The sequence below is a fragment of the Trachypithecus francoisi genome, unplaced genomic scaffold (assembly GCF_009764315.1).
Source record: "Trachypithecus francoisi isolate TF-2019V2 unplaced genomic scaffold, Tfra_2.0 Lachesis_group8, whole genome shotgun sequence".
Lineage (NCBI taxonomy): Eukaryota > Metazoa > Chordata > Mammalia > Primates > Cercopithecidae > Trachypithecus > Trachypithecus francoisi.
Genome location: NW_022681473.1, coordinates 51657374 through 51684035, shown reverse-complemented (window position 1 = coordinate 51684035; position 26662 = coordinate 51657374). Strand labels below are relative to the sequence as shown.

At 40.6% G+C, this 26662-nt stretch overlaps 1 protein-coding gene and 1 long non-coding RNA gene across 8 annotated transcripts in view; one reads left to right on the top strand and one right to left on the bottom strand.

Moving 5' to 3' along the window:
- Positions 1-13210, bottom strand: part of BTBD10 (BTB domain containing 10) — a 78043-nt gene extending 64833 nt beyond the window's left edge. For 2 of the 6 annotated variants that reach the window (XM_033206171.1, XM_033206174.1), the window contains exon 1: positions 13012-13204. Coding sequence is in view for 1 of the 6 variants with exons in the window: in XM_033206172.1 (XP_033062063.1) it covers positions 9603-9622 (20 nt within the window). In the remaining 5 variants the exon portion in view is untranslated. Of the gene's footprint in view, positions 1-9602; positions 9674-13003 lie in introns of those variants that run through there. The other 4 variants (XM_033206172.1, XM_033206168.1, XM_033206173.1 and 1 more) reach the window with 4 other exon arrangements.
- Positions 13211-13241: 31 nt separating this feature from the next.
- LOC117080838 lies at positions 13242-22275 on the top strand. Of its 2 annotated transcripts, none has more exons than XR_004435977.1 (3): positions 13242-13981; positions 21150-21237; positions 22094-22275. It is a non-coding gene; the product is annotated as an uncharacterized LOC117080838 (long non-coding RNA). The 2 variants fall into 2 exon arrangements; XR_004435978.1 differs by having other exon boundaries at positions 13243-13981; positions 22138-22275.
- The last annotated feature ends 4387 nt before the right edge of the window (positions 22276-26662 follow it).

Here is a 26662-nt window from a genome sequence, read left to right as displayed (position 1 = left end):
AAAGAGCTAACTATCCTAAATATATATGCACCCATACAGTAGCACCCAGATTCATAAAGCAAGTCCTTAGAGACTTACAAAGAGACTTAGACTCCCATACAATAATAATGGGAGACTTCAACACTCCACTGTCAACATTAGACAGATCAACGAGACAGAAAGTTAACAAGGATATCCAGGAATTGAACTCATCTCTGCACCAAGCGGACCTAATAGACATCTATAGAACTCTCCACCCCAAATCAACAGAATATACATTCTTCTCAGCACCACATCACACTTATTCCAAAATTGACCACATAATTGGAAGTAAAGCACTCCTCAGCAAATGTAAAAGAACAGAAATTATAACAAACTGTCTCTCAGACCACAGTGCAATCAAACTAGAACTCAGGACTAAGACACTCAAATCAAAACCGCTCAACTACATGGAAACTGAACAACCTGCTCCTGAATGACTACTGGGTACATAACGAAATGAAAGCAGAAATAAAGATGTTCTTTGAAACCAATGAAAACAAAGATACAACATACCAGAATCTCTGGGACACATTTCAAGCAGTGTGTAGAGGGAAATTTATAGCACTAAATGCCCACCAGAGAAAGCAGGAAAGATATAAAATTGACACTCTAACATCACAATTAAAAGAACTAGAGAGGCAAGAGCAAACACATTCAAAAGCTAGCAGAAGGCAAGAAATAACTAAGATCAGAGCAGAACTGAAGGAGATAGAGACACAAAAAAGCCTCCAAAAAATCAATGAATCCAGGAGTTGGTTTTTTGAAAAGATCAACAAAATTGACAGACCGCTAGCAAGACTAATAAAGAAGAAAAGAGAGAGGAATCAAATAGACGCAATAAAAAATGATAAAGGGGATACCATCACCGACCCCACAGAAATACAAACTACCATCAGAGAATACTATAAACACCTCTATGCAAATCAACTAGAAAATCTAGAAGAAATGGATAATTTCCTGGACACTTACACTCTCCCAAGACTAAACCAGGAAGAAGTTGAATCCCTGAATAGACCAATAGCAGGCTCTGAAATTGAGGCAATAATTAATAGCCTACCCACCAAAAAAAGTCCAGGATCAGATGGATTCACAGCTGAATTCTACCAGAGGTACAAGGAGGAGCTGGTACCATTCCTTCTGAAACTATTCCAATCAATAGAAAAAGAGGGAATCCTCCCTAACTCATTTTATGAGGCCAACATCATCCTGATACCAAAGCCTGGCAGAGACACAACAAAAAAAGAGAATTTTAGACCAATATCCCTGATGAACATCGATGCAAAAATCCTCAATAAAATACTGGCAAACCGGATTCAGCAGCACATCAAAAAGCTTATCCACCATGATCAAGTGGGCTTCATCCCTGGGATGCAAGGCTGGTTCAACATTCGCAAATCAATAAACGTAATCCAGCATATAAACAGAACCAAAGACAAGAACCACATGATTATCTCAATAGATGCAGAAAAGGCTTTTGACAAAATTCAACAGCCTTTCATGCTAAAAACCTCAACAAATTCGGTATTGATGGAACGTACCTCAAAATAATAAGAGCTATTTACGACAAACCCACAGCTAATATCATACTGAATGGGCAAAAACTGGAACAATTCCCTTTGAAATCTGCCACAAGACAGGGATGCCCTCTCTCACCACTCCTATTCAACATAGTGTTGGAAGTTCTGGCTAGGGCAATCAGGCAAGAGAAAGAAATCAAGGGTATCCAGTTAGGAAAAGAAGAAGTCAAATTGTCCCTGTTTGCAGATGACATGATTGTATATTTAGAAAACCCCATTGTCTCAGCGCAAAATCTCCTTAAGCTGATAAGCAACTTCAGCAAAGTCTCAGGATACAAAATTAATGTGCAAAAATCACAAGCATTCTTATACACCAGTAACAGACAAACAGAGAGCCAAATCAGGAATGAACTTCCATTCACAATTGCTTCAAAGAGAATAAAATACCTAGGAATCCAACTTACAAGGGATGTGAAGGACCTCTTCAAGGAGAACTACAAACCACTGCTCAGTGAAATAAAAGAGGACACTAACAAATGGAAGAACATACCATGCTCATGGATAGGAAGAATCAATATTGTGAAAATGGCCATACTGCCCAAGGTTATTTATAGATTCAATGCCATCCCCATCAAGCTACCAATGACTTTCTTCACAGAATTGGAAAAAACTGCTTTAAAGTTCATATGGAACCAAAAAAGAGCCCGCATTGCCAAGACAATCCTAAGTCAAAAGAACAAAGCTGGAGGCGTCACGCTACCTGACTTCAAACTATACTACAAGGCTACAGTAACCAAAACAGCATGGTACTGGTACCAAAACAGAGATATAGACCAATGGAACAGAACAGAGTCCTCAGAAATAATACCACACATCTACAGCCATCTGATCTTTGACAAACCTGAGAGAAACAAGAAATGGGGAAAGGATTCCCTATTCAATAAATGGTGCTGGGAAAATTGGCTAGCCATAAGTAGAAAGCTGAAACTGGATCCTTTCCTTACTCCTTATATGAAGATTAATTCAAGGTGGATTAGAGACTTAAATGTTAGACCTAATACCATAAAAACCCTAGAAGAAAATCTAGGTAGTACCATTCAGGACATAGGCATGGGCAAGGACTTCATGTCTAAAACACCTAAAGCAACGGCAACAAAAGCAAAAATTGACAAATGGGATCTAATTAAACTAAGGAGCTTCTGCACAGCAAAAGAAACTACCATCAGAGTGAACAGGCAACCTACAGAATGGGAGAAAATTTTTGCAATCTACTCATCTGACAAAGGGCTAATATCCAGAATCTACAAAGAACTCAAACAAATATACAAGAAAAAAACAAACAACCCCATCAAAAAGTGGGCAAAGGATATGAACAGACATTTCTCAAAAGAAGACATTCATACAGCCAACAGACACATGAAAAAATGCTCATCATCACTCGCCATCAGAGAAATGCAAATCAAAACCACAATGAGATACCATCTCACACCAGTTAGAATGGCAATCATTAAAAAGTCAGGAAACAACAGGTGTTGGAGAGGATGTGGAGAAATAGGAACACTTTTACACTGTTGGTGGGATTGTAAACTAGTTCAACCATTATGGAAAACAGTATGGCAATTCCTCAAGGATCTAGAACTAGATGTACCATGTGACCCAGCCATCCCACTACTGGGTATATACCAAAGGATTATAAATTATTCTACTACAAAGACACATGCACACGTATGTTTATTGCGGCACTATTCACAATAGCAAAGACTTGGAATCAACCCAAATGTCCATCTGTGACAGACTGGATTAAGAAAATGTGGCACATATACACCATGGAATACTATGCAGCCATCAAAAAGGATGAGTTTGTGTCCTTTGTAGGGACATGGATGCAGCTGGAAACCATCATTCTTAGCAAACTATCACAAGAAGAGAAAACCAAACACCGCATGTTCTCACTCATAGGTGGGAACTGAACAATGAGATCACTTGGACTCGGGAAGGGGAACATCACACACTGGGGCCTATCATGGGGGGGGAGGGGGGAGGGATTGCATTGGGAGTTATACATGATATAAATGATGAATTGATGGGTGCTGACGAGTGATGGGTGCAGCACACCAACATGGCACAAGTATACATATGTAACAAACCTGCACGTTATGCACATGTACCCTAGAACTTAAAGTATAATAAAAAAAAAGAAAAAAAAAGAAAATTTAAAATGTTCTCATATTCAAAGATCTTTGAATTAAGAAAATTAAAAATGTTCTCATATTCAAAGATCTTTGAATTAAGGCTCATTTCAATAACTAAGAGTCTGTGGTGCATGAACAGACAAACCAACCAATAGAAGAGAATTAAAGGCCCAGAAACAGAGCCCTAAAACATAAAGAACTTCAATGTATGATAAAGTGATAGCTCAAGTCATCGAGAAAAGACAGACACTAATAAACGGCATTGGAACAACTGAATAAACATTCAGGAAAACATGAAACTGAATTCGTACCTCATATCACATACAAGGATATACTCCAAATGAATCATCTACCTAAATGTAAAAACTGGAATCATACAAATACCAGAAAAAATATAGGTGATTTCACTGACAACCGGGAAGGAGAGAAAGTCTTTCCTATTTGCCTATGAAAAACACCACTACTTGCAAAAAGCACAGAAAAAAATAAAGTTTTAAAAACAAGTAATTTTTTTTAAAAGGAATAATTTCATAGTATATAAAGAGCTCCTTAAAGAAGGAAAGAAAAAGACAACTTCTCTTCTTCAAAACAGAGAATGCACAAATGGGCAATCTTCAGAAAAATAAAGGCAAATGGCCTTAAACATAAAAATATGTTCAACCTCACTCATAAAAGAAATGCAAATTAACACCTCCAAGTTTGACCATATACTCTGCTGGTGAAGCTGTGGAGAAGCATTCTCAATACTGGCATACACTGCCAATGAAAAGTACAAATGACGGCCTGGCGCAGTGACTCACGCCTATAATCCTAGCACTTTGGGAAGCTGAGGTGGACAGATCACTTGAGCCTAGGAGTTTGAGACCAGCCTGGGCAACATGGTGAGACCCCATCTCTACTAAAAGATATAAAAATTAGCAGAGCATGGTGGCACATGCCTGTAGTCCCAGCTACTTGCGAGGCTGAGGTGGGAGGATCACTTAAGCCTGGGAGGTTGAAGCTGCAGTGAAGGGTGATCATGCCACTGCACTCCAGCCTAGGTGACACAGTGAGACCCTATGTCAAAAAATAATAATAATAATAAATAAACAAATAAAAGGAAAAACACAAATTATATAACCCCTGCAGAAAGGAATTCTGTAATATTCAACAATTTACACATACACTTACTAGTCCTACTTCAAAGATGATACAAGTCCACTAATATTCCATAAAATATCAGCAAATATATTCACTGTGGCATTATTTGTAACGGGAAGCGACTAAAACAATCTGAATGTGCATCAAAAGAAGCTAACTGAATAAACTATGTGCATCCACACAATAGAATACTAGATTAATATCCAAAATATACTGTTAGGTTAAACAACAACAGCAGAAAACAGGTAGGTTCAGAACAAGCAATATTCATTGTACTACCTTTTGTGACATAAAGGGGAAATTCTAAAATATGTACATATATTCAAAGACAAATATACATATATTTATTTTTGTAAAAGAAACTCAAAGTATAAATAAGACATTAATCAAAATGGTTACCTATATGGGCAGAGTAGGACTGGGGTGAAGGTAATAGGGATGTAATCAAGACTTCTGAGTTCTCTTTTGATATACTTTAGCTATCTGAACCATGTAATGACTTACATACTTCAAATAAATAAATAAGGGGTGTATGTAATATTCATGTGTGTATGTATGTATCTGTGTACACACATATATTTGTGACTGGAAGCAATTATCATTGAGGCATGGGATTATGGTACCATTTTCTTCTTTGCCCTTTGTTAAATGTCCCCAGTTGTACGTAATGCACATTACTTTTATAGTCAGAAAGAAATTACTCCAAAGAAATCTATTTTTATAGGAAATTTTTCAAAGTACTCATTATAAAACAATTTCAAAATTAACAGCCATTCAAGCTGGGTGTGGTGGTATGTGCCTGTAATCCCAACTACTTGGGAGGCTGAAGTGGGAGGATCACTTGAGCCCAGAAGTTCAAGGCCAGCCTGGACAACATAATGAGACCCCATCTCAAAAAAAAACAAACAAACAAACAAACAAAAAACTCTTCCAGTCTACTGTCAAATAATATCATTCACTAGGGAAGCAAAGATGATCAAAGATGCCATACCACTTTAAAATATGGCAGTTTTTCCTTTTCTTAATACGTTGAGTTCGAGTAACACGGACAGCTGCATATATGTATATTTATAAACAATGCACATATACTATCACACCAGTATTATGTATATAGTACATACACACATGAAATGGAAACTTAAAAAGGATACGGTAAAAAATAAATAGAAGTTCTATTGTTTTCTTCATACAGCACAATGAACAGGTTTTTCATATATCCTCAGAAGCACATGCAACCCACTAACGGGATCACTGGAACAAACTACTCTAAATCAGGAGACTTGTAGATTTGTATTCTAGTCTCAGGCGTCTTACTGCCTGCCAATATATTTGATGAAAATCAGTTAAGGGGCTTGATTTGCACTTTAGTTTTCTCTTCCAAAAATTGGAGTATTAATGGTTTTAAAGTTACTTTCAGTATTATGGTTTCATAATCCCACTAGTCTCTCTAATAATTATTCTCTTTTAAACTCCAGGCCGGGCGCGGTGGCTCAAGCCTGTAATCCCAGCACTTTGGGAGGCCGAGACGGGCGGATCACGAGGTCAGGAGATCGAGACCATCCTGGCTAACACAGTGAAACCCCGTCTCTACTAAAAAAAAAAAATACAAAAACTAGCCGGGCGAGGTGGCGGGCGTCTGTAGTCCCAGCTACTCGGGAGGCTGAGGCAGGAGAATGGCGTAAAAACCCAGGAGGCGGAGCTTGCAGTGAGCTGAGATCCGGCCACTGCACTCCAGTCCGGGCGACAGAGCGAGACTCCGCCTCAAAAAAAAAAAAAAAAGAGAAACTCCAACAATTTGGAAAATTAAGTAAGAAACAAGAATGTCTCGCAGTTAACCATCTTACAGGAGGTTATGGTCTTCTCTAAGAAAATTCTAAATGAACAAATGAAGAGCTGAAAGAAAGAGACCATATCGCTTGCTTTCTTGATGTGAGAAAAATCAAATTCAAGCCTGCACTGTATAAAATTGTCCTGAATGAAGTAATTACCTTTAAAACAATCCAGCACTATTTGTATGCCACCCAAAAACAAGAAAATCATAACAACACTTGTACAATGTTGTACCCAAGATTCTTTCTCAGGTATCTGAGCACTAAAATTTATTTTTATTTATCTTTTATTTTTTTCCAAACCCAGTTGATTTCCTAGGATGACATTTATTTTTAAGCTGACATTTCATGTAGCCTACAAATAGAAAACCCAAGATAATTTTCTACTCATGTGCTACAAGCAATAATAGTCAAATATGCTAAAGGAAATAATCTAAATTAATAAAAATGGCTTTTTTAAAGGTAGATAACAGTATCCCAAAAGACTGGGATTTTTAAAATGTCACACAGTCTCTCTCTTCACTCTAATCTCTTCCCTTTTGCCTACTTTTCTACCTAGCATTCATATTACACAGAATACCAGGTATCAGCCAATAGATGCTAATATGAAAAACAAGAAAAAGAGCTTCCTATTGTTCAATGCTTACTAGAATAAATAAAAAGAAAAAAAGAAAAAGCTTTGTAATTTTCACTGGAGGAGTGATATTGGCAAGGCTGCAAATAGTCAGTTGAACTTGTCCTCTCCAAGTGAGATAGTCAGATGTGAATGTAAATCTAACTAATGGATGTGTTTCAAGATCACTGGAGACAGAGAGGTGGGAGGAGGAGGCAATGATGCCAGTATGCTATTTTCTGAGCATAAACACAGAACAAAATGCTAACAACTTATACATCATTTTACTATTTATAATAGCACTTTTATATACTTTTATTTCATTTCATCCTTAAATCCCTGACATGCCAGGTGAAGTGGCTCACACCTGTAATCCTAGCACTTTGGGAGGCCGAGGCGGGCGCACTGCCCGAGCTCAGGAGTTTGAGACCAGCCTAGGCAACACGGTGAAACTCATTCTCTACTAAAATACAAGAAAAAAAAAAAAAAAAGATCAGCTGGACGAGGTGGTGTGAGCCTGTAGTCCCAGCTACTAGAGAGGCTGAGGCAGGAGAACTGCTTAAATCCAGGAGGTGGAAGTTGCAGTGAGCCGAGATCACGCTCCAGTCTGGGTGACAGAGCGAGACTCTGTCCAAAACAAAACAAAATAAAACAACAACAACAAAAAAAAAAACCAAGAAAAATCCCTGACCATTGTGTTCTATATACATTTTTCATGTGAGGAAACAAAGGCTCAGAGAGGTTAACATTACTGTCATAGAGCTAACAGTGGGCTTTAAACTCAGATCTAAATGATGCTAAATAAGACACTTCAGGCAGAAAGGTATGATTACAATTTAAAATGACCTGAGTTCCTACAGCTTCCGTGGGTGGAGGGAAAAATAAACAAAATAAGTAAATAAAATGACCTTAGAAAAGTATTTTTCATAGTTTCTAATCAAGTACTTCAATCAGTGATTCACTATAACAGACTTTTATTCAGAGCTAAATACTAAACAATAATTTCAAGTTGTCACCAAAATTACTAATAGATCACTCATTTCAACTACAAAGACAAAAAATAAGCACCATATAATCAGATATCTTACATTTAAACAGAATAACATAATTAAACTATTAACAGGGTGAGGAAAGATATTTCTTTTTTTTTTCTTTTTTTTTTTTTTTTTTTCTTTTTTTTTCTTTTTTTTTTTTGAGACAGAGTCAGTCTCGCTCTGTGCCCAGGCTGGAGTGCAGTGGCATGATCTTGGCTCACTGCAATCTCCACCTCCCAAGTTCAACTGATTCTCCTGCCTCAGCTTCCCAAGTAGCTGCGATTACAGGCGCATGCCACCACGTCCGGCTACTTTTTTGTATTTTTAGTAGAGGCAGGGTTTCACCATGTTAGCTAGGATGGTCTGGATCTCCTGACCTCGTGATTAGCCCGCCTCGGCCTCCCAAAGTGCTAGGATGACAGGCGTGAGCCACCACAGCCGGCCAGAAAGATGCTTTTATTGGCAACGATAATTTACAATCTTCAGAAATCTACTGTGACATAAGGTTACATATTTAAATTAAAATCATTCCTCTTTATGTTCAAGTTTCTATTATTTCAAATACTCAGCTCATTGTATTCCCAATTACCTGACAATGTCTTAATCCTTTCTCAGAGAGCATCTTTTTAAAGTGATTGTTCACCTTCCATCTTCAAGTTATAGATTGCTACATTCTTTTTTTTTTTTGAGATGGAGTCTCGCTCTGTCGTACAGTCTGGAGTGCAATGACACCATCTCAGCTCACTGCAACCTTGCCTCAGCCTCCTGAGTAGCTGGGATTACAGGCACCTGCCACCACGCCCGACTAACTTTTGCATTTCTTCATAGAGATGGGGTTTCACCATGTTGGCCAGGCTGGTTTTGAACTCCTGACCTTGTGATCCGCCCACCTCAGCCTCCCAAAGTGCTGGGATCACAGATGTGAGCCATGAACCACCACGCCTGACTGGCTGATTGCTACATTCTTTGGCAAACTAGGTCTCAATTTCAAAGATCTCAAAGTAAACCAGAGCAAGATATATTAAGGGAAATGCAACATTGACTTGAACCCTGATGAAGAATCTATTAAAAAGGAGAAAATAGTTTAATAGTTCTTTCTCCATTAACAAAACAAGGTAACATCTGTACCGTCCTGACCTGCCTTACTTTTGGTTCAGAATCAACAAAAAATAAAGGATCCAAACAGATGACGAGAAAAATATAACTGAATCCAATGTGCAAAAACCCTTATTACTTCAACCGCAAATTAAACTTACCCAGTTAGAACTGTAGGCATTCCATTATCTTCTCCCTCATAGTATTAGTAGTCCAGTCTGCTCAGATAAGCCTAACATACAAATGAATAGACAATGTATAGCCTAAGAATTAAGAGTCCCAAAAATTGAATCATAAGGCATTGAACAAAAGTATACTCAATCCCTTCCCCTAGCCTCCCCTAATCCTCCTTTGGGACGGCCACTCAGGGGATGGGAAGAAGGTGAAAGTTATTTCCAAAAAAGAACTTCCTACTTTATGAGTCATGGTAGAAACACCTAGAGACAAAAATAATGGTTCCCCCTTCAATAAGCACAATCTTCTCAAATATAAAACAAATTCCTCAGAAGTAGTGCTCTTCAACAGGAGCATCTCACAAACATAACACATATCTCCTCTTCTTTCATTTCCTATTTCAGAGAGAGGCAAAGATTGAATGAACAGATATTCGCCTAGCTTGGCCTGAGATGACTGAGCTAAAATGAAAATCAAGTCTGCAAATTCCCAAAGCAGTCCTGATTAAAAAGCAGTATTCTGTGTAGTCTCTGCACAAATTATGATAAATTTAGCTACAAAAGGCAGACCTCTTCGTAAAACTGCACAATACACAAATGGGTACTTAATCATTTCACCCACCTTTTCAAAATTCTCTCCCTTATCTAACTTCCTCTCTCACCCTTATCCCCAGTGAAGACCCTCAACTTGCCCTCTATATCCCTAAAAACCACCTCTTACTTAGGTTTGACCTCTAGCACTCCCATTCCCCATAACTCAACTAGGTATGAATCAGATTTGTGATTAAATTACTTTACATTAATGGGTAAATGAGGCTTAATCCACAAAGATCAATTCCATACATGTCATTACACTCTAGTATGTATAAGGCACTAAGTTTAATCAATTAATGTACCTATCCTTCTTACAAGAAAAACTAACACAAATCAATCTTTTAAACAATGTAAGGAAGGGGCACAAGAATGTTTGCTTCACATCACACTTTCTCTACCCATTTCTTTCCATCCTGTTGCCACACCCCTCCAGTCTCCATCTGGCATGGAATAAAATCCAAGGGATCAGTACTTCTTCCAGTAAAAGTCAATGCCTAGGAAGACAATGTGGGATAGCACAGCAAACAATAAACATTCAAATCCTGAAATGGACTATAGACGGTGTCTTGTATTTAATTTTATATATTAGCTGCAAGTACAATAAACAGCTTCTAAATAATCCAATTTCTGTATAAGATACCTATAAATCAGCTATGCTCAGAACTCTGAGTTCTTAAACCATAAATACTGAGATGTTTTTTCCTCAGTTATTTCCAGTTAGAATGTTTATAGCAAATACCAGTTCAATTTGCCCTACCATACTTAAAGGCTATTAAATTTAACTACTGTTTACAATTAGACATGACATTTTTCCCCAAGACCCCTTAAGTTTGAAACTCCAAACTTGCTTTAACCCTCCTTTTTTTCCAGTCATAAAATTTATTAATTTTAATCTATAACAGAGCTTCTAAACTGGAGAGGAGAATGCAACTATAGACAGGTTTGAATTTGATTCAGCCATATGATATTTTTAATGGTTTTAATTAGTTGACAATATTTTTAAGACGCAAGACACTGAATGCAAAAATCTAGATTTCTGGTTTCTCTTGAGAATGCTGAAGATGGAGTCCATATTCATATATGGCACGGATTGGGGGACCTCAGACTTGGATGTCTCTCTGATAAGGCATAGTGCATTTCCCTCATTTTCATTATCTAACTAGTACCCGAAGGCATGTGAGTTTGTTGCTCATGCTATGGCTTTGAAAGGTGCATAATATATTCCATATCACTTTCATACTTCCCTAAGTTACCTACTATAAAAAGCCAAAAGCAGACCACAGTGGTTTGCAACTCCATAGTTAACAATTTTAAAAATTCACACGGCTTAGAAAGAGTGAGAAAGATTCAGACTGGTGGAAGGGTAACATAATTACATAGCGTTAAAAGTCCATCTGAAAGCTTTTTTGGGAGTGAGAAAAAAGATGAAAGAACACAAAAACATTGTTGAAACACTAAAAGCTTTTCTGACTGAACACTGTTACTCTCTGGTGGTTCCTTACCACATTCCATGCTTTAGAACCTTCCTTCCTACTTTGTATGTATTAATATAATAGCAGTTAGGTCATACACGCTGAGAAATGTTGGGAAAATTTATAAAACACATTTACATCATCAGAAATAATTCTTCTCACATTTTTTTTTTTGTTTTTTAACCAGTCTTAGTCCACTTTCAAATCCCTTCCCAAGTATTTTCTACTGCTTTCTGCTTTATATTCAAATGACAACTGCAGACCTGGGTTTCAGGCCTGAACTTCAATCCTGGACAGGCTCTCTAACACAGAAACTCTTTTGGCCCTTATGGCTGCATTCTTTATTATATCTCTTATTCCGATTTCTACAGTCTCTTTCATTGAAAATTTATCCCTAACCCCCTCTCTAAAACATTTTGATCAAATTTGTGTAGTTCGGAGGTTGGGAGGATAGGGGCGGGAAGGAACTCAGTTGTACAAATACAACTAATATTCTGTGCTGTTTCATTTACATTGCTAATTTAAACAAAAAGCATGAAAACTCTGAAAAATAATAAATCTTCGTAAAATAATCTCGTTTGCTAAGTGCACAAAGCCACAAGCAAGTAAAGCTCTATCTTTCAGCATGTCTGGACTACTGACTTTTCATCACAGACTCAATACTGACGAGAAAGCAGAAGTTGAAATCTGTGAGGCCCAGGAACAGTCACACTGGCCCACACTAACAAATTACTAACTGATGTCTCACGTTCCCCCGCCCCATTCCCAAAGATAAGGGTGTCAGGGCACCTGCATCTGAAGAAGAAAGACCAGAACCTTTTCCGTGCAAGTTTTAAGAAAACAAAGCTTTATCACACGTAAAACGGTTACAGCATAAAACCACGCAGCACATTAGTGGGGTATCACTCCTCTTCACCCAGAGGGAGGCTGCCCACCACCTTATTCCCTATTGTGATGCGCCCTCCTCAGGATGTCACTGCGTTCGTCTGAGATGACAGGAAAGGGGCGGGGCACGGGGTTCTTCTGCCCTGGAAAGGGATGAGGGTATCGCCTTCATCCCCGGGGAAAGGCCTCCGGACTCCCAACCCAAAAGCAGCAGCTGCAAAATTCAAGTCTTATCCCGGCCTCTCCTAATTGGGTGCTCGTGGCCGGAACCCAAAACACCACCCACAGTCCCCGAGCAGGGTCCGGTCGCCCAGACCACCGCCACAGCAGCCTGGCTCTCACGCCCAGATTGGCCCCTCCGCCCTTTTCCTCTTTCGCCCCAGCCAAGCCCAGCCTCCCGCGCCGCCCCCGTCGAGTTCCCCAGCTGAGTCCACTCACTCTCGAACCTGTAGTCCCCCTTCGGTGCCCACAGAAGATTGGGGCAAAGGCCGAGGCCAGTGACACCGCCACTTCCTCCTCAGCCAGATCCCTCCAGAGGTTGCTGTGGAGGCTGCCACTGAGGCGGCTGCGCGTAGCAGAGCCGCCCTGGCAGGTTGCAGGCCGGGTCCTCAGCCTCTTCTCGCGAGAGCGCGCAATCCGAAGAGGCGAGGTCAGCCGCATTCTCGCGAGAACGATGCTGTCCGCCCAGGAGTGGGCGGGGTACCAAGGGAGAAGGCAGTTGAGGGAGTGGCGGCTTCCGGTGGGATCTCAGCCTGTGGGCTGGCGGCGCCGAGAGGAAGGCGCAGCGCGACCTCTCCTCACAGACATCAGCTTGGGTCAACTGCGGGCCTGGATCCCGAGTGGCTGAGGGCTGTTACCTTCAAACCTTTGAATCCCACGTTTTCCCATTGACTTTCTGTCACCGTTAGAGAAAAGCGGACAGTGTCTCGGTCACAGAGTGGGAGAAATATCGCAGGGAATCTTCAGGGAAGCGTTTTCCTCATCAAAGCAAACTCCAAAATCGCTTCTGCCTGCGTGGACCAGCTGGAACCGATGAGAGTCGGTCGTGGTGAGGGACACCCTCTGTTCCGTAGTGTACCCCGCTGCTTATTTTTAAACGCTCGGTTGGCGGGAACCCGTATGCCAGATGAAACTCCTTCAGCTTGGCTGCCTAGGAAACATGGAGAGTCACCTGCATGGGCTGGCTGGACAATAAAAACGGGAAAAAGTGTAAAAGACACAGTCTCCGCCCTCGAAGCTTACACCCTCGGGGCGAGACCTACAGGAAAATAGATAATCCCATTATTCTCTGATAAAAGCCGAGCTGCTTGCTTGCCTGAGCTCTGGGAGCAGACAGGGAGTAACCGGCTGTTCCCCGCGGCCTTGTTGAGAAAGCCTTCACCTGGGAGTGACACTTGCGCTGAATCTTGAGCACAAGTAAGTTCTCCAGTTTAGGGAAGAGAGGGAAGGGCATTGCAAGGAGAGGAAGCAAAGAGGAAGAGGATCTGCTTTGAGTAATTGGGTATGAAAACAGATATTGGAGCAAGAACTTTGTTGAAAAACCTTTAACCACTGTTTAGTTTGGATGAGAACACTCCCAGGCTCCTACCGTGTGATACGCAAAGTATTTTCCAAATCAGTGTTTATGCTAAGGAGATGAGCAGTTGAGCTGGACAATTACAGCTTCATCTTTGTCCTGTAAGAACACTTAGATGTCAGAAACCTAAGAGAAACAGGTTGTTGTCATAATTCACTAAGTTATTATAGCTAACATTTTGCTAAATTGGAAATTGCCAATAATTTCAAGTTGTCTACATAAGAGCAATCTAATAGTAATTTTGTGATACAGTTTCTCAGAGAAACTGAGAAAATTCTCAGGCAAAAACCAAAAACGTCGTCAGTCTTGACTTATCAAAATTTCCTGTAAGCTCTGCTCAAAAGAAGTCATTCTGTAGTCCAAGTTAGACCTAATGAGGTCCGTCAAACAGGAACCATTTTCTTATATCAAAATAGAAGCTGTCCTCTTGTAAAGAAAGACTCTGGTATTTTGCTGTAGAGTTTCCACTCACCTTCCTTTAGACACATTATTTTCATATTACATATAAAATAATATGTATACTATATGAAAAATACTATATATACTATAGTTTTATTTGGCTTAGCCTACTCACCCTACAAATAAGCCCAACACTTAGTAGGAAAACAAAAAAGTTATTCTAACCCTGCTGATATGGTTTGGATAAAATAATATGTATACTATATGAAAAATACTATGTATACTATAGTTTTATTTGGCTTACCCTACTCGCCCTACAAATAAGCCCAACACTTAGTAAGAAAACAAAAAAGTTATTCTAACCCTGCTGATATGGTTTGGATAAAATAATATGTATACTATATGAAAAATACTATGTATACTATAGTTTTATTTGGCTTACCCTACTCGCCCTACAAATAAGCCCAACACTTAGTAGGAAAACAAAAAAGTTATTCTAACCCTGCTGATATGGTTTGGATCTGTGTCCCACCTGAATCTCATGTCAAATTGTAATCCCCAGTGTTGGAGGTCGTTGGATCATGGGGGCAGATTTCCCCATTTTTGCCATTCTGGTGATAGGGAGTTCTGGTGAAATACGTTATTTAAAAGTGTGTGGCGCCTCCCCCACCCTCCCTCCTCCCGCCATATAGGACTTGCCTGCTTCCCTTGGTTTTCTGCCATGATTCTAAGCTTCCTGAGGCCTCCCCAGAAGTCCAGCAGAAGCCCTCGGGGTTCCTGTACAGCCTGCAGAGCCGTGAGCGAATTAAAACTCTTTTCTTTATAGCAGTGCAAGAATGGACTAATGCACCTGCCATAGGCCAAGTGGGTGCTCACATCAAATTCTTAGAATTTTCCAGGAAGCATTAGAAGAATCATATGAATGAAAGACTTCAGGCAAAATATGGATACTTTGTTCCATGCTGGAATCTGTTCAAACCATCATACCCTACTTGAATGGGTCCTGGAGCTCATTTCATTCTGCTGTTCTTCAAAAACAAAAGAGAATGGGGGTTGGGAGAAAATATAAAATCTAATAAGGTTTCTACTGTTCTTTGCTTTAAAAGAGAATTAACCGGCCGGGCACGGTGGCTCGCGCCTGTAATCCCAGCACTTTGGGAGGCCGAGGCGGGTGGAACATGAGGTCAGGAGATCCAGACCATCCTGGCTAACATGGTGAAACCCCGTCTCTACTAAAAATACAAAAAATTTAGCCAGGGGTGGTGGCGGGCGCCTGTGGTCCCAGCTACTCAGGAGGCTGAGGCAGGAGAATAGCGTGAACCCGGGAAGCGGGGCTTGCGGTGAGCGGAGCTTGTGCCACTGCACTCCAGGCTGAGCGACAGAGCAGGACTCCGTTTCAAAAAAAAAAAAGATAATCTTTCAAATATTAATGTAGTAGCACTGGTAACAGTTATACATTTGGTAGGTAATGCCATTAATTTAGACAATCACAAATCTGCTCTACATAATGATTTGTAAATGCTAGCTGACTGCGTAGGCTAAGGTTCAGAACTTTAATGAAAGTCTTTCTTCCACACACCAAAGAGGTCAATACAGAAAGAGAAGTTTCATATAGTAGCAGTGAATAAACAAGATCATTTGGTAGTTTGTATTATAGCATGCTAAGGCAATATTGTTTCAAAGCAGATAAGACCACAGACCCAGAATCCTATTTATTAAAACCTGGTATTTCTTTGCACTACTAAGTTTGAGCACTGCCATCTAATGGCAGTAACAGGAAAATCACCGGCAAAAATACCTCGAACCCTATTTAGCAAATACATTTATTAATCAAGACCCTGTGTGGTCGGGCGCGGTGGCTCAAGCCTGTAATCCCAGCATTTTGGGATGCCGAGACGGGCGGATCACAAGGTCAGGAGATCGAGACCATCCTGGCTAACACAGTGAAACCCCGTCTCTACTAAAAAAAATGCAAAAAACTAGCCGGGCGAGGTGGTGGGCGCCTGTAGTCCCAGCTACTTCGGAGGCTGAGGCAGGAGAATAGCGTGAACCCGGGAGGCGGAGCTTGCAGTGAGCTGAGATCGGGCCACTGCACTCCAGCCTGGGCGACAGAGCGAGACTCCGTCTCAACAACAACAACAAAAAAGACCCTGTGTAAGAATACCAAAAGAGCTGGGCACTGTGGCATGTGTGTATAATCTCAGCACTTTGGGAGGCGGGAGGATAACGTGACAGGAGTTTGAGACTAGCCTGGGCAACATAGCAAGGCTTCTCTACAAAACTGGAAAAAAAAGACTACTAAGAGATTCAGATGATATTATACATATTCTGACAAAATGAGATGTATAAATAAAAGGAAAATTAAGTTGGGTCAAAGGTAGAAATAATGTGTTATGGGAGGACAGAGATGAAGGTCTTTTTTTTTTTTTTTAGATGGAGTCTCTCTGTTGCTCAGGCTGGAGTGCAATGGTGCAATCTCCACTCACTGCAACCTCCGCCTCCCTGGTTCAAGCGATTCTCCTGCCTCAGCCTCCTGAGTAGCTGGGATTACAGGCATGTGCCACCATGCCCAGCTAACTTTTTGTATTTTTAGTAGAGATGGGGTTTCACCATATTGGCCAGGCTGGTCTCGAACTTCTGACCTCAGGTGATCCACCTGCCTCAGCCTCCCAAATTGCCAGGATTACGGGCATGAGCCACTGCATCCAGACATAAGATTACTTATTTTTATTTTTTCATTTTTGAGAAGACAGATAAAGATTACTTATTTTTATTTATTTTGATAAGTTTGATACCAAAAAAAATGTTTCTAACTAAAGAGATCAGGGAAGCACAGAAAAGGGAAAGGAAAGGAATGATGTCTAAAGTGAGCCTTAAAGAATAGGATTCATGCATAAGTAGATAATAGCAAAGAACATTCCTGTGGAGAGACCATCAAAGACATACAAATGGCTAAAAGTAAGTATCTTTATAAGGGGAACAATGAGCAATTAAAAGGAATAAATAAGAGAAAAGTAGATTTAAATTGAAACATAAGGACCTGGAATGTTAGGGTAAAGCAGAGGTCTGAAGACTTTTTTCTGAAACTTGTTAGCTTGCAATAGGGTAAAAATCTCAGAAGTTTCAGTTTTTGGCAAATACTATTAGACTTTTTTAGTGGAAATTGACAAGATAATCCATAATTTGCATAGAAATGCAGAAGATCTAGAATAGCCAAAAGATTTATGAAAAAGGTAAGCAAAATTGGAGAAGTTACACTTTGAGATTTTTAAAAATTTAGTTCAGGCAGGTGGCTCACGCCTAGAACCCCAGCACTTTGAGAGGCCAAGGGGTAAGGATTACTTGAGCTCAAGAGTTCAAGACCAACCTGGGCAACATAATAAGACTTCATCTCTACAAAAATTTTAAAAAGTGGGCAGGGTGGTGCATGCTTGTGGTCCTAACTACCCAGGAGGCAGAGGTGGGCAGATTGCCTGAGCTCAGGAGTTTGAGACCAGCCTGGGCAACATGTTGAGACCCTGTCTCTACAAAAAAATAAAACTAGGCCAGTTGTGATGGCTCATGCCTGTAATCCCCACATTGGTAGGCCAAGGCAGGAGGATTGGTTCAGCTCAGGAGTTCAAGACCAGCCTAGGCAACATAGACCCCAATTCTACCCACGAAAAATTTTTTTAATAAGAAAAAAATATTAGCAGGATGAGGGGGTCACATGCCTGTGGTCCCAGCTACTTGGGAAGCTAAGGCGGGAAGAACGCTTGATTGCTTGAGGCCAGGACATTGAGGCTACAGTGAGCCATGTTCATGCCACCGTACTCCAGCCTGGGCAACAGAGTGAGACCTTGCCTCAAAAAAAAAAAAAAAAAAAAAAACAGAAACAAACTAAATAAACAAAAAACTTAATGCACTGCTACAGGAATCAAGATATCAAGATGGTGTGGTATTGGCACAGAACTAAGCATATAGAGCAATGAAATAAAAATGAGAGTACAGAAATAAACCCTTATATTCATGATTGATTGATTATCAACAAATGTGCCAAGAAAATTCAACAAAGAAAGGATAGTCTTTTCAAAAAATGGGGTCTGGTGCCAGGGCAATTGGATATTCATATGCAAAAAAAGAAGAAGAAGAAGAACTTACATCCTTACTGATGCCAGATTTTTCTCCATCACTTTGCCAGGCAGAGACCTCCAGCCAGCAATACCCCTTCCCAGGCCTTGCTCAGGCCTGGATTTGCCACAGGAGATGCCCCATCTACTTGGCTTGCTGTGCCACACCTGACTTGCATCCTGGCATGGATCCCATGGCCACCACAACTAGGTGCTCAGCCCCTGGAAGAAGGGGGTTTGTGAGTGAGCAAGTGTGGGGTCAGGACAGCTGTTCCAAGCGCCAGCACAGGAGTGGGCTCTGTGCAGGGTTTGTCGCTGGACCAGGCGTGTTGAACTGAGGGGAACACAGTGGCATCCAGGCAGTGGTGCCCACAACCCCAAAGCCCCAGAGGGGGTGTTACAGTATGCTAATTAGCTCTTTTAGTCCTGCCGTCTGCAGCCCAACAGATGGCAGTACATTAACAGCTCTGTCAGCCTGTTCTGTTGGCCGGCTCCAGCCCCGTGGCTCCAGGGCTGGCTTGGCCCTACCACTGCTTCCCATTGCGTGAGGAGGCTACCCTCTGCCAGTGGAAGGCAGAGGTCCACAGTGTTACAGCCTTCTTTGTACTTGTGTTGAGTGTGTACTGAGCTCTTGTCACATGTCCAAGAAGAATGAGGTTACACTGACAAAGGGTGAGGAGGGTGCAGAAGAATTTTATTGAGTGACAAACAGCTTTCAGCAGAGAGGGGATGCAAGGGTGGTCCCCTATCCAAAGTCAGGTGGTCTCTCTCTCACTGTGGCTGGGTCCAGGTCTTTTATGGACTCAGAATGGAGCAGTGCATGCTGATTGGTTTGTGAATATGCAAAAAAGTCCAGATGAGCACAACAGTGTAAAAAACCAATTAGGGAAGGGTAGGTATATATAAAATAGGTGACGGGCAGAGATCAATCAGAAGAAAGCATGCCAAACAGGAAGAGAGGCTCTCAATCTGGTCTGTGAATTTACCCAGGACTTGTAGCTGGGCTTTAAACTGTCTTCAGCTTGAAGGTCAGGTTTCATCAGGGACTGGCCCCATGTCTGCCTAGGATTTGTCTTCCTTCTGCCACTATCATCACCACACATCATACAAAAGAAAATTAACCCTAATGGGTTACATGGACCTAAATATAGAAACTAGAACTCTAAATTCACGAAAAAAAAAAGTTAGAGGAGAAAATCTTCATGACCTTGTAATCACTCAAGGAATTAATCTTGCCCACTGCCCAGAAAAGCCAATGCACTGAGAACAGCAGATTTTCACAGCAAAGAAAGAGTTTGCTCACAGGATCAGCCAAGTGAGAGGACAGGAGATAATTCTTAAGTTCATCTTCCTGAGAATTTGGAGGCTAGGGTTTTTGAAAGATAATTTGTCAGGCAGAGGGCTACAGAATGGGGAATGCTAATTGGCTGTGTTTTGGAGGAAATCAGACACGTATTGAGACTATCTTTGTGCAGAGACAGTTCCTGGGTGTGGGTCACCAGTCCAGGTGGCATCAGTTGTTCCACTGGAATGCAAAGTCTGAAAAATATTTCAAACACCAGTCTCAGGTTTTACAATAACAATGTTATCTATAGGGGCACTTAGGGAAATTACCAATCTTGTGACCACCCCTATGTGACTCCTGAGCAGTATACAATGATTACTTATCTTTAACTATGCATATGTGTTAGCAGAATTCAGGCCTCTCTCATAATTCTAATTCTATGGCTTTTCATTAGTTTTTACAAAGGGTGTTTTGGTCCCTGAACCAAAGGGACCAAAGGGGCTATTATCATCTTTCCTTTAAGGTTAAACTACAAACTAAATTCTTCCATTAGTAAGCTTGGCCTAAGCCCAAGAAAGAGCAAAGACAGCTACGGTCACCTTGTGAGGTTAGAAGCAAGATAGAGTCAGTCATGTTAGATTTTTCTCACTGTCATAATTTTTGCAAAGATGGTCTCAACCTTGGATTAGTCAAATAGTTTCTAGACATGACACCAAAAGCACAAGCCATAACAGAAAAAAAAATAATAAATTGCACTTAACTAAAATTAGAACCATTTGAGCTTCAAAAGGCAGGATTAAGAAAATGAAAAGACAAACCATACACTGAGAGAATCAACCTAAGGGAGAAACTGAGGCAAAATTAATATAAGTAAAGAGTTTATTTGGGCCAAATTTGAGGACTACAACTTGGGAGCATAGATTCAAGGTGCCTTAAATATATGCTGTAGTTAGCAGCAGTAAAACATGGATTATTTTTTTGAGATGAGGTCTCACCATGTTGCCCAAGCTGGCCTGGAACTCCTGGGCTCAAGCAATCCTCCCACCAAAGCCTCTCAAGTAACTGGGATTACAGGCACACACCACTGTGTCCCGCTTAAAAGTGGATTTTTAAAGGAAAAAAGAGGTAGTTGTCAAGCTGTTTACAAATAATTTATATAAAAATAACATAAGCTATTGATTGATTATACATTATTCTTTGTATCATACATTCCAGGAACGTGAAGATAATAGATGTACAGCTACTCAGAAAACTATGGGGAAGAAAAGAACGATCAAAATGCCTTTAAACAACTGCCCTCAGGGTATGAGAGAGAGAGAGAGAGAGAGTGTGGGGGTCGGGGGGAAGAGGGGTATGACTGAAGTTTTTCATGTCTCTTTGGGCCTGATAAATTTTGCAAACCTCATATAGCTCAGACTGCTCTGAAGTGTGTTTCTTTCTTCATTTCCCCCTTTTGATAGAGATCTTTCTCTTCTGAAAGCATTGATCATTAACATTTTAGATTTAAATTTCTTCCATGTTGCTGGAAAGGCTAATTTCCAGGTAATCTGCCCCATGTCAAGGGAAAAAGGGAAGGGAGTGTGGCTTAAGAATTAAGTGAGATCGGCCAGGCACTGTGGCTCATGCCTGTAATGCCAGCACTTTGCAAGGCCGAGGCAGATGGATCACATGAGGTCAGGAGTTCAAGACCAGCCTGGCCAACATGGTGAAACACTGTCTCTACTAAAAATACAAAAATTAGCTGGACATGGTGGCACACGCCTGTAATCCCAGCTACTCGGGAGGCTGAGGCAGTAGAATCACTTGAACCCAGGAGGCAGAAGTTGCAGTGAGCTGAGGTGGTGCCACTGCACTCCAGCTTGGGTGACACAGTGAGTCTCCATCTTTAAAAAAAAAAAAAAAAAAAAAGAATCAAGTGAGGTCCCAAGACTGAATTCATTGGCAATACAAAGGGATAAACCAAGGGAATCTCCATGAGGTCCATCTGCTGACAAAGGAACCACACTATGTTGGAAAATTTTAAGTCATGATTGTTTTTTTTGTTGTTAACCTTAGGCATGCAGAAATATAAGGTATTATCAATTTAAGTATCAAAAATATAATAAACAATAAGGACAATTATTAACAAAACAATTTGAAAAGTGTTCCTGTTCCTAAAGGTAACCAAATAAATATTTCATCTACTTCTTGTCCTGGTCTGAAGAACAAGGTGTTGAAGATCTCCGATGATGAAGATGTCCATGCAGACAGGGCTGCCTGATGTGGTCCATTCGATGTGGTTGAAAGGGGTGCTTTATTTGATGGTGTTTTCCAATAAACAAAATCTCCAAGTTGGACACCATGATCTTTGATGTCTCTTGCTGTTAAAAGAATCCTCGGTTAACTTAGAATTTTTATTGAGAAGCTTGTAAGGCCTTGGCAATAATAAAAAATACTACCTTTTTTTTTTTAGAAAATCACCTTTAAGGAGAGCTGGTTTGTAAGCTCCTTTTTTCAGGGGCATGGGACTTCTCATTATCACTTCAATGGGAAAGAGCTGATGTATTCCAAGCAGGGTAGAATTTAAGCTAAGCAAATGAAAGAGTCTTAGGCCAAGGAAGGTAAGACATTTCTGTAAGCTTTGCCAATTGATTTTTTATTTTCCCATTTGTGCATTCCACCAGTCTGGAAGTCTGAGGGTAGTATGCACAATGGAAATGCTAATTCATCTCTTCTCAATCAACTTTCACCACACAACATTTATATAAACCTTTTATAAACTCTTATAATTGTTTTCAATCTTCTTTCTTTCCTCAGTTTTCTATATCCATTCAGTTTTATCATTTTTTTAATCTCTTCAACTTAAAACAACCTTTAAAAACCTCTGGACAAAATTGCTTTCTTTTTAACAAAAATCACATTCTCATGCCTCCTTCATAATCCTTTCAACCAAAAATACATCTTATTTTTCTTACACACGGTATACACAATTGTTTCACTTATATCTAGTAATTTTAATTATGTATGTTAATTACAATTTTAACTCTTAATTTCTAGTGAAAAACCTAGAAAATAATTTTGAACTGTTTTATATCAGTATTTGTAGATAAATTTTTAAATTAACAGATACAAATGTAATTAGTTTTTCTATACCACATAAAAACAAGATGCTAAAATAGACAAACTTAAACTTATGTTTAGTGATTAATATTTCAGTATTTTAACTTGCTTAGAAATGACTCCGACATTTTATGATTATCTATTAATTTAATACAGCATAAATTTAAAATAACACAGGAATTCTCTCTAATGTCTTCCCAGTCATCCTGGGTCCCAAGTACCCACATGGCATCCAGGATGGCTGTAGAGGGTGGAGCTCATCTGGGTCCTGAATTTACATACCAGGTCTAGAGCTTAGGAGAGAGGGCAGAGCTATGAAGAGGATGCCTGGAGGGTCCGACCCTACCCAACATAAACAGGAGGCATAGCTTGGGCAGGGAGGATATATTGGGTTTGCCCTACACCTGGCAGCCTAGACACTGTGGACATATGTATGTCTTCAGGCTTCACCATGGCCACCTGTCTAGACCCCAGAATCCAAAGGCTCAGAATCAAAGATGTAAGCTCACAGTAAGGTATGTTCAAGGCTTCAGGGAAGCCCAACAGCCAGCCCTCAGAGCTTTGGCTCAAAGACAAATCAAGCATCAAAAATATCACAGAAATGGCCAGGCATAGTGGCTCATGCCTATAATCCCAGCACTTTGGGAGGCAAAGGTGGAAGCAGCACTTGAGTCCAGGTTTTGAGGCCAGCCTAGGCAACATAGGGAGACCCTATCTCTACAAAAAATTTAAAAATTAGCCAGGCATGGTGACACACATGTAGTTCCAGCTACTTGGGATGCTGAGGCAGGAGGATTGCTTGAGCACAGGAGTTCAAGGCTGCAGTGAGCTATGATTGTGCCACTGTACTCCAGCCTGTGCAACAGAGTAGGACTCTATCTCACCAAAAAAAAAAAAAAAAAAAATCAAGAAAATAAAAAAAAATCACAAAAGCAATGGTTTTTTTTTTTTTTTGTATGTATCTTTGTTTTCATTTTTTTTTTTTTTTTTTGTTTTTTTTTTTTTTTGAGATGGAGTCTCGCTCTGTTGCCCAGGCTGGAGGGCAGTGGTGCGATCTCCACTCACTGCAAGCTCCGCCTCCCGGGTTCACACCATTCTCCTGCCTCAGCCTCCCACGTAGCTGGGACTACAGGCGCCCGCCACCGCACCCGGCTAATTTTTGTATTTTTAGTAGAGACGGGGTTTCACCATATTAGCCAGGATGGTCTCGATCTCCTGACCTCATGATTCGCCCGTCTCAGCCTCCCAAAATGCTGGGATTACAGGCGTGAGCCACCGCGCCCAGCCTGTTTTGTTTGTTTTTATAGAGACAAAGTTTCACTATGTTGCCCAGGCTGGTATCAAACTTCCTGGCTCAAGTCATCCTCCAGCCTTGACTTCCCAAAGTGCTGGGATTACAGGTGGCAACCACAGTGTTTGTTCACCAAACTCTGTTACCTTAAGAAATCTAGTGGAAAGAGTATAAATATGTCTCACCAAGAAACCTAGGTGAAAATGTCTGAATTATATTTAATACTGAACTTCAAAAGCATTTGGGCTTATTTGCTTAATTAATAAGTGCTCATTTATTCATAAATCAATTTGGCACCATGTAGACAATATATAAACACAGGCATGTACCCACTGGGGAGAGCAAAATCACGTGGTGATCATTGAACAGGCCCTGGAGACAAAAAATCCTCATCTGAGGAATTTAGAAGGGAGCAAAGACCACCTGGTGACTATCAAACAGGCCATCCAGAGGCAAAACTCCTTATCTAGGGAAAATTAGAAGTAATTAAACTTTCCTGGTTGCTAAAGTCAGCATGTAGTTCCAGGTCTCTCTCAACTTTTATAAGTAACTATAATTCCTATACATCTCTGGAATGCCATGTGGAAACTCATTTTACAATCCTACGCTTCCGCCTTAAGGTCCATAAATTCTCCATACTCTCCCGCTGTAAGGTCTATAATTTCTCCAGTGAAAAATCCGCCACAGCATGCTCAGTCCTCTCACTGAGGCACCCCACTGCACTCCTCTGCCACATTCTTTCTAATAAACTTTCCTTTTTCAAACCTATACTGGTGCTGATAAATTCTTTTTACCAACCTGTGATTCAAACTCCTCCCAATGCCGGGGCTCTGACACCTTGTCTGGCCCATATGGGAACTTTACTGAGATTTCCCCCTTCTTTTTCTTCCCTACTTCCCTCAGTGGTCTGGTTCACTTGGGAACCGAAGGCCCCTGGCCAAGGCTGGGATCTTGAAGCACTAGAGAAGGGATACTTATACTTTGTTGTTGTCCTTAGGGGTGAAGGACTAGCCAGGTTTCTTTTCTATTTTAGGACTGCCAGTGAACCAGCTTGAGTACTCATTGGCAATTCAGGGTAATTACCCGAACCGGTGTTACCCGAAGGCATAACAAAAGAGTGAATTCGCTATTATCTGTCAGGGTGGCGAGTCCACTTTTAACACTCTGTAAACTGTGCCTTGGAAATGAGCAGCAGCGATCTGAACACTGCACAGACACACTCTACAGGTTGCCGACCAGACTTTTGCGTTCCACTTCATCACAGGCACCTCATCCCAAGTTACGGGTGAGTTCTCCTTCACATTAGGCTTGAGCTGACCACTCAAACAAGGGCACACTTGGACTGGTCATCCAGGAAAGGGCAGGCCCTCTATTTGGGGGTGGGACACCCCCAAATACAGTGAGTCAAAGGGAAAAGGATGTCCAAATCCCTCAGGAAAGCCTCAGGGATCTTATAGTCCCTTACCAAAACCCAACATGGGTTCAATTTATTCTTTAATTCATTCCTTCTTGCTTTTAGGTTGCAGTCTTAAAAATTGGTCCCATTTTAACCCAAAAACTCTCAAAAAAAAAAAAAGTGTATAATTTTCTTTTGTAATCAGGGGTCCCATACCTCTGACTTGATGTTCAGGTCTGTTTAGCTTTATCCCAAAACCCTAAATTACATAAAAATCACCGTGTATGCTTCCAAGGAATTTCCTCTCTCCCTGATTCTGATGTCTTAGATGATCATTTCTTTTGTCTATCACACACCCCTCAGCATGTTCCCCCTGCACTTACGTCCTTTTCATCTGTTCCATCCCCCAACCTTCTCCACATGCAATACTTTATCCTCCTCGCATAGTCACACAGGAGTCACATATGCCACCAGTAGTACAGAGTCCTCAGAAAATCCCAAAAATATTTTGCCTCTCCACAAGGTGGCAAATGGAGATTCGGGAACAACTCAAGTTCATGTTTATTTTCCAATGTCTGATCTTTCACAAATTCAATTTAAGTTGAGTTCATTTAGCCAGGATCCCTCTTAAGTTCATTCAAAAATTTTCAGGCTTTAACTATTGCCTTTGATTTAACCTGGCAAGATATATTCGTATTATTAACTAGTTGTTCCTGTGAAGAAAATCATGTATATAAAAATTTTTGCAATCCATCTGACAAAGGTCTAATATCCAGAATCTACAAGGAACTTAAATGAACTTACAAGAAAAAAAATACCCATTAAAAGGTGGGCAAAGGATATGAACAGACATTTCTCAAAAAAAGACATTTATGCAGCCAACAAAAATATGAAAAAAGAAGCTAATCATCACTGGTCATTAAAGAAACGCAAATCAAAGCC